Source organism: Prionailurus bengalensis, chromosome B3, assembly GCF_016509475.1.
Source record: "Prionailurus bengalensis isolate Pbe53 chromosome B3, Fcat_Pben_1.1_paternal_pri, whole genome shotgun sequence".
NCBI lineage: Eukaryota > Metazoa > Chordata > Mammalia > Carnivora > Felidae > Prionailurus > Prionailurus bengalensis.
In genome coordinates this window covers 84,872,506-84,881,483 of record NC_057355.1, presented here as the reverse complement: position 1 = coordinate 84,881,483, position 8,978 = coordinate 84,872,506, and the positions used below count along the sequence as shown (strand labels likewise).

The 8,978-nt window shown below is 33.2% G+C and overlaps 1 protein-coding gene across 3 annotated transcripts in view; it reads right to left on the bottom strand.

Annotated features, from left to right (window-relative positions):
• Positions 1 to 4,714: 4,714 nt before the first annotated feature.
• The window catches only part of SRP54 (signal recognition particle 54), a 40,072-nt gene continuing 35,808 nt past the window's right edge, over positions 4,715 to 8,978 (bottom strand). For all 3 annotated transcript variants that reach the window (XM_043555982.1, XM_043555984.1, XM_043555983.1), the window contains 2 exons: positions 7,324 to 7,419; positions 4,715 to 6,224 (listed from right to left, as the gene is read on the bottom strand). In XM_043555982.1, coding sequence (XP_043411917.1) covers positions 6,133 to 6,224; positions 7,324 to 7,419 — 188 coding nt within the window. In that variant the 3' untranslated portion in view covers positions 4,715 to 6,132. The remainder of the gene's footprint in view (positions 6,225 to 7,323; positions 7,420 to 8,978) is intronic.

Sequence of the window (8,978 nt, the reverse complement as noted above, 5' to 3'; positions counted from 1 at the left end):
TTGTGTTCATAGTTTACAAGTGTATTTCTTAGTTAACTGAAAATTCAAAATGCAAGTCATATCCCAATATGAACTGGAAGCATTTCCTAAGAGTTACTTTTTTAACACAAATTAGCATTTGAAGGGCAGTCTATTACAAATGAAGGACTGATAGCAACAGAAAAGCATAGAAATTCTAATGGTTTTATTTTGGGCATTAACATTTTTGTCATTATTCCAGACTGTCATAGGTCAACTAAAAGTGGGCAAACAAAGCAATATGTCAAATCTTTCCTTCATTTACCTTGGTAGTGTAAGTTGTATTATATCACTATGACAAAAAAAACATATCCAGATATTAATATATCTACTTGAAAACATAATTGTGGCCTAAATTTATCACTTAATGGTGCTTATAGATCTAAAAAGGTGTAGTTGGATCCACCTATTTCTCTGAAAAGCTAGGAAAACAAAGCTAAAACTTGATAACCAGGAATGTCCATCAAATAAAACAAGATTTTCTTATGGTTTTATCAGAGCTACATACATATTTTAATAGAAAATGTTTTTAAGTTATCCCATCCCTCAAATAAGGGATCACTATCAATGACACATAAGAAAAAATAAGGTGGTAAAACGAAAAATGCACTTTAGGTTGATTTTAAGCATAAAAAAATTTTTAAACCATAGTAGTGGCTTCATTTATGGAGCCCAGATACTGCGCTAAGGACTTTCCTTGTATGAACTCTTCCTCACTTCTAACAGCTGTGAGGTACTACTATAGTTACCAACATTCTACCGATGAGGAGATAAAAGCTTAGAGAGAGTAAGAAACTTACTCATGGGGCTCCTAGGTAGCTCAGTCAGTTGAGCATCTGACTCTTGCTCAGGTCATCGATCCCAGGGATGTGGGATCTATCCACACGATGGGCTCCGTGCTGAACGTGGAGCCTGCTTAAGATTGTCTGTCTCTCACTCTCTGACCCTCTTGCCCATGCTCTTACTTTAAAAAAAAAAGCAGGGGGTGGAAGGAAGAAAGAAACTTGCTCATGGACACAGCAGGTAAGCAGCCAAGCAAGGATTCAAAGTCAGGCAGTTTGCTTCTGAAGCCTATACTCTTAGCTACTCTGCTCCTCTGGGAAAGAAAATGTCAGAAAATGGGCTATTAGGGGCAGAAAATCCCTACATCAAAGGTGAATGTGATAGATGAAAAGATGTGGAGGCAAATTATCAAAGTGTGTATATTTTTGAAGTCTATTCTAAGATACAGCCATTTGCAAGCCCTATATTTAAGAAACAAATGAAAATACCAAGTGAGCAGGTTTTATCTGATGCCATGTGAGCACATTTCTTCTCATTGCAATTTGGTCAGATTTTTTTTGTCTCAAGAATAGACTACTGATATTCAACTAGCAGAATCTTTTATATGGCATTAGTCATAAAATATTAGGTTCTTTGTATACTCTGCCTAAACACAGTAATCTCAATGTTGAAAACTGTACATATTAATCTGAAGTCCGTAGAACACTAGGAGTCTTCTGGCAATAATCAAAAAAACAAGTATAAAGCTGTAATAAGGATTGCAACGGGGCACCTGGGTAGCCCAGTCACTTAAGCGTCTGACTCTAGATTTTGGCTCAGGTCATAGTATCATAGTTGATGAAATGGAGCCCCACATCAGCCTCCGTGTTGGCAGTGTGGAACCTGCTTAGGATTCTTTCTCTCTCTCTCCCCCTCTTCCTCCCTCTCTCTCTCTCCTCTCCCTTCCCCTTCCCAGCTCTCTTTCAAAATAAATATAAAAATAAATAAATAAATAAATAAATAAATAATAAAAATAGGGACTGCCACAATTAAGGATCTTTCCATGTAACGTACATGATGACTATAGCTAACACTGATATACGATATATAGAAAACTTAAGAATAAATCCTGAATTCTCATCACAAAGAGAAATTTTTTTCTCCTTCTTTTTTATTGTACCTACATGAGAAGATGGATGTTAGCTGAAGCTATTTTGGTAATCATTTCATAATATGTGTAAATCAAGCTATCATGCTGTAACCTTAAACTTATACAGTGACCTATGTCCATTATTTTTCAAGAAAACTGGGGAAACAAAGATGCCATTTATCTCAGGGCAAGATTATCCACTGTTTCTCTTAACACAGTAAGAAGGAAACTGCAGAAAATCAAGAGACACACATCAACTGAAGGTTTTCACACTTCCTATATTTTGAGTGTGAAGAAACCAGCAGATATTTCTTGCACCACTTCTACCAGAAATGAAATTCTGACCCCCTTAATTGATTTCCCAAAGTCAGAAATTATGGATCCGTGAACATATCCAATAACACCTCTTACCTCTTTTGGGTCACTGAGGAACAAATTTCTCTCATTCAATTATAAAATCATAAAAAGCAAGCAAGCATGGTTCATAAACTATGCAGGTAGGCAGACATTGCATGTTGTCCTCACTGATGCAGACAGGAGACCTATCTCTGTAAAGAAGCTCACAAAACTTTAGCCATGTGTTGCTTAAAAATATACCATAGTCACAGGGTATTACTCCCTTCTGCTTCCCATGAGAAGGTAAAGCCTTTATGCCCCAGTGTCAGAGGAGGTAGGAGATTGTCTAAGGATCAGGTTCATCTGAATTATCCTTGTTACAGGTAGGTACTGCTGTGTAATTACTTGACTGTTTTTCCATTTAGATTCAACTGGTACCAGGAAACACATTGTTTTAGGCTGAGAGAACCCTGTAAGCCAAATGAAGCTAAAAGATATATGCTTTTCAAATGATAATTTCAGATGGAGAGAAGAAAAGTAATGAGAAAATTGCAGATAGTAGCATAGGCATGCCAAACTCAAAAGAACTTGAGTGGCACCACATGCATATTATCAAAGGAAATATGCCATAATCACCAGATTACAAGGTATATTTTCACTTTAAAAGTATCTGGAAATTACCTCGTACTCAGTATACCCATATCAGAGATACCAGGTCAGTAGAGACAGGGCCTAGATTCTTGGGTTAGCAACTACTTGACACTGAACACAAAGTCACTCCCCTCTAATTGCAAAGTATGGGAAAAAAACTATCAGCAAAATTTCACATCACATCAACAACTATTTAACAAAGATAACTCTTAGACTACTCAACTCTCTAGAAGTTAAATTTAAATTAAGCCCCCAACATAGGAGATATAAATTCATCATTCCTGTAACTCATGACTCAAAAGCAAAGATGTTAGGCTCAACTTTAATGCAATGGCTTAACATTGAGAGTATGGTAATTGGATTTTAGAGCAAAATTTTGAAGATGACCACTCCGTTTCGAATCTGGTAAATACAAGCAATGAACAAAATTATCTAAATATGAGGTGTGATGATGGGTTTCTAGTTTTGGATATAACTTATTTGGCTTTATTAAAATTATTTCTGGGTTTTAAGGAAGATCAAAAATTACATACATTTTGTTATTATTTAGCCATGGTTCTCACAGATCTAGTCTTTATTAGAACTTCTTCAAATTCCTTGGTTACTCTCTCATACAAACTATAAAATACTTGCTTTTACCACATACACAAGCATCAAGCTAAAATTCCTTTGCATTTAAATGCTTTTTCCATTTTTTACTGAAATATTTGTATGTACTAAAGCTATATATAAAAGAAATTCAATTTTATTTTTATATTGTGGCTTACTTTTTAAACCCTCTACATTCACTGAAATAAGGTATTAATATTATATGTTCTACCTATATGAATATGCATAATGAGACTTTAGTTCTAGTAAATTTCCTGCTTTTGTTACCTCTGTAGATCAGTATTTATTGACAATATTACATTTCTTTTTAGCTACGTGACACTATACTGAAGATAGTGTATTACTGCATGTCAGACCTAGGAACTCTTCTCATTATAATGTACTGTATTTATCTGAACAAAATAATGATTTATATAAGACACTTTGAAATCATTTTTACTACATATGAAAGGTACTTAAATTTCTTCCAATAAATTACTCCATAAAATTGCAATGCATTGTATATACTTACCTTGTATCTTATATGCCAGCAAATACGATACTTCCAGAAAAATACTGACATCCATCACATGAAATTGCCCACTAATTTGCCCTTTGTTGGTATTATAGTTTGTTGAAATTAATTTCCAAGTTTTTGTTTTATAATTACATAAGCATTGTAAGCTTAGGAACTACACCTAGTTTTATTTTTGTACATATTATAATAAACTTCAGGAAGAATCCAATGTTATACAATAGTAGATCTACGTAGGGGTCTAAGTTGGGAATATAACAGGTACCAAAAAGCTTAGGAACCAATTTTAACAATAGTGAAAAATAAAAGGAAATTTGGTCAAATTATTTATGCTGTCAAACTTACGTTGTTTGCACTTGGACAAAAACCGTGAGAATGGAAGGCTAGCATTTGCAACTAAAGATGTCAGATTGAGGAATTAATGAAATCAGAAGTTTAGAGAGCATCTCCAGTTCCCTCGTCTTACCAAAGAGGAAATGGAAGCTGAACAGGTGTTCAGCTGTCCTTTGCCACTGTTATTTTTGCTTCTGAAAAATATAATTTGCACCAGACACACAAAAAAACTTAAAAGCAATACCTTAGTCATAAAGTTTGGCCAAGTGTCTCATTTCCCTTTTTGGTCAAAGTGAAAAGTAGTACCCCGAGGACAGAAATCACAAAAATGCTTGCCCAGAAAAGGTGGTATGCATCAGTTTAATTAGAAACTAATTTGGAAAACAGCATTTTCTCATTGTCAAATTTCTATAGCTGGACCTTATGACATTTCTGCAGAGTACAAGATACATCATTTATATAGGGTATACAGTGTTTTATAGGAGTATGCTAATTTTTAGCTGGTAAAAATAATTTAGTGGTATATAAAAATCTGTGCCCAAGTAAACAAGAAAATCTGTTGCACTCTTTTTGTAATTATTTTTAATAGATACTTTGGCTTATAAGACCTTTTTGAAACGCTTGAGTCATAAAAAATTAATACTATAAAAATATCCTCTCCTACTACTACAAATCAATCCTGTGCTGAAGATCAATTCACTATAGCTCAAAATACACAACTATACCATATCTAGTCTTCATGATCAACAATGAATAAGTATAATAATTATTCTAGTATTTTTAATTTCGTAACTTATTTAAAAGCCACTTTTCTAAATGTACTATGCAGCAATCCAAAGTAACCAACAACCAGATCAACCTTGTCATGGTCTCATTATTTTTAATATGTATTAACAGCCTAATATATGCAATTATTTTCCCATTAGGAGGTCTATACATTAACTATTAACAAAGTACATCAGTTTCATCAAACAGATTTTTTTGGTGTGTAAGAAACAAAACTGGCTTTTCAAAAAAAACCAAATATTGTCATTAAGTCTTCAAAAATATGAGATAAGAAAATGGAAGCTATATACAAAACATTATATTGTAAACTAACCAAATTCACAATTTCAATTTAAATGGCAGGCCTAAGATTTGTATGGCAAAATTACCGTAATTATTCTAAGTTAAACAAAAATCCCTAATACTAATGGTTAAATTATTCTATGATATCTCCAATTAAAGGTATACATGTAGGACTAGTTTTAAGTGACACAGCAATTGGTATTTCTGTCTGCCTTTTAAAGTGATACATTGATAAATTTAAATCATAAGAAAGTTAACAACCCCTTAATTTATAACGAGTTTGAAGTTTATTTTACAGCACTTTTATTGAGACATCATGTAACTACTGACCAGGACTGTTTACAAATGTAATGCTTGGCCTTTGAGACAATTAAAAACTTTTAAGTACTAAATTTTACATCATGATTTGTTTAACTTAAGAAGTATTATGGTGGTGAACACTAACAGAAGAAAATCTAAAGCAAAAATAGAATGATTTCCACAAAAACTATATATTCCTCCCTTATATCAAAGGGAAGGAGAAAAGAAGGAAGGAAGAAGAAAAGGAGGGGGAAAAAAGATGAGAAGAAGAAAAAGAGCAAGACAGGCAAGAAAAATACTTTTTTTTTTCCTGTTTGCAAAAAGGAGGGAAACTCTGAGGTCTCAGCAAATAATGTAATCAACTGAGTCAGTTTATATTAAGGCATCTTCTTTACATATTATTGAATCCCATCATGCCTTTCATATTGCCAGCAGCACCCTGTTGAAACTGCCTCATCATTGACTGAAGTCCTGCCATACCACCTAGAGTGAAAGTAGAGTAAATTCAGATAATTATTATGCAGAACTTGAAACATTACTTTTGCCTAAGAAGTACTTTAACTTCTAAAAATTTACTGGGATCTGACTGCAATTTGGTCATCAGCCTTAAAGAACAAACCAATTAAAATTTTGTATTATCACCAATATCCTTATCTGTAAAACAGAATGAATAACATATCTCATCAAGTTATAAGGAATAAATGAGATAATATATGAAAGGATCTTAGAACAATACCTGGTACACAATAGGAAGTCAATAAAACTAAACAAAAAAAATTTTTTCTGGGAAGTCCAAAAGACTCTTGTTGTAAATCATGACCAATTCAGGGGAGCAGAGGAGTTGTTTCATAGGACTTAAAGGAAGAAAAGAATTTACCATTTATTGAACATCTGTATGCCCAGAACTGTACTAAATGCTTTCATATATATTAGCTCACAATGTCCTGATGAGCTATTATCTGTGATTTTACAAAAGAGGAAAGTGAGTTTCAGAAAGTTTAAGGAACTTTTCATAGGTCACATGGCAAAAGTATAACTGGGTTTCAGAATCCTTATATAATTTCAAAGTCTCCTCATTGAAAATACCCAGATTCCAAACTAGGGCAAAAGGTCTTCAAACATTAACAGAAGATGATTAAGTATCTTGCTCAAAAATCACACCAATGGGGCGCCTGGGTGGCTCAGTCAGTTAAGCATCCGACTTCGGCTCAGGTCATGATCTCACGGTTTGTGAGTTTGAGCCCCGCGTTGGGCTCTGTGCTAACAGCTCGGGGCCTGGAGCCTGCTTCTGATTCTGTGTCTCCCTCCCCTCAGCTCCTCCCCTGTTCACACTCCATCCCTCTCTCAAAAATAAATAAAGATTAAAAAAAAAAAAAAATCACACCGATGGCAGCAGAAGAGTAAATAAAACCTCTGTTATATAGCACTATTACAACCATTCACCTTAGAATTCAGATGGCCATTTCCCTAAACCATACATCTTTGAACAGATTTTCATAGTATCACAACAGAAGGCTTATTAAAACTCAACCTTTATAAATTAAAACTGTATGTTATAAACTGGCAACAATTTTATATTTACCCATGTGATGCAGAACTCTTGGATCCATCATTTTGGCCATTTGTTGATTCAATTTTGCCATCTGTGACTGACTCACATTCTTAGACATGTCACCACCTGAAAAAAAATAAAAAGGTTTTGAGTCAATGTAGAATGTAAGAATGTAATATAATCAGGGTATCAAAGAAAATTTTATGAATTGAGTAAAATTTTTAAACAATCACCCATAACTTTAGGTATTAGGTTATTACCCTGAACGCATTATTTCTATTTATACATATTCCCTTCTAATTTTTATCTCAATTACATACATATTTTTGAGAAAGAACAAAATTCTATATTAAAATTCTATATTAAGGGACATTCGAGAGACTTTTTAAGGGCTATTTTTGTTAAAACTGTATCCAGTGGTTATTAACAGTAAGCTATAACAACAATTGTTTAATAGTCATACGGGAGAATGCTAAACAAAAAACTGACTTTATAGATAAGAGTTAATCAGGAATGAGCCTGGATTGCTGGTAAATGAATATGAAATAATGACTCTGAGAAAGCATGAAGATTTGCATATATCTAAGAAGCTATTAAAAATAATGAAAACCTTCAGACAAGAGAAAGACAAATAATGCAACTCCATTTACCAATGAATTTCCACACACTTGGTTGAAACTCCACAGGAAAAAAGGAAGCCAATAAAAGAGATGCACTCTGAGGCAAAACAGGAGAGAGCTCCTTTAAGAGAATAGCTGCTGTGGTCTTAAGAGACAGGAAGCAAAAGAGATCATCGATGTAACAATAATGAGTAAGTAGAGCTGCTTCAAGCAAAATTATTTCAAAGGAACATAACTGGTGCTTCTCAAAAGTATTTATGAAAATAAGCATCAAAGCTGACTAATCTGAATAAGTTATATGAATTAAGATATATGAATGAAAAATATGTTTTTATAAAACATGGTAAAATCCGTGAAAAATTTTTCATGATTAATAAATCTGTGTAAAACATGAATTCTGTGTCTATTGGTAAACTGTCATATGTATTTGTTTCCGAGGACTTAAAACTTCTAAAAGAATATGAAGAGCTTGGTATGACAAGAATGTGTGCCACATCCACTGCTCATTTCATCTTGATTGTGCCTTTACTGAGTAATCAGTGCTTAGATCTGCAGTTCTATCAAGAATAGTCAGCGTTATTTGGGAAAGATGTTAAACTGACATAATGTGTTTAATAATCACTATCTGAAACAGCATGTGATGTTAGGAATTACAATTTTAAACATGTTAGTCTAACTTTTCTCCCTGCCACAAAAAACAAAATAGAATATAACAAGCATGGAAAATAAGTGTCTAGGACAAAAGGCAGTAAAAACTTCTATACATAATATAGAACAATATAGAAAAAACAACATAGAAAAAAACTTTAATATAGAAAATATAGAAAAAAATTAGAATAAATTTTAAGAGAGGATTAGGACAGTTGATTAACTCTTTGGAAAAGTAAACATCTTTTTGCTTTATACAGTACACAGCAAAATAAATTTCAGATGGGATAAAGAGTTAAAAACTAAAACCAAAATAGAAAGTATAGGTGGCTATTGTGGTACCAACATGGAGAAGGCTTTTTTGAGTATAAAGGAAATCAAAGAAAATGATAAATAGGCTTGGCTACATTAAAAATG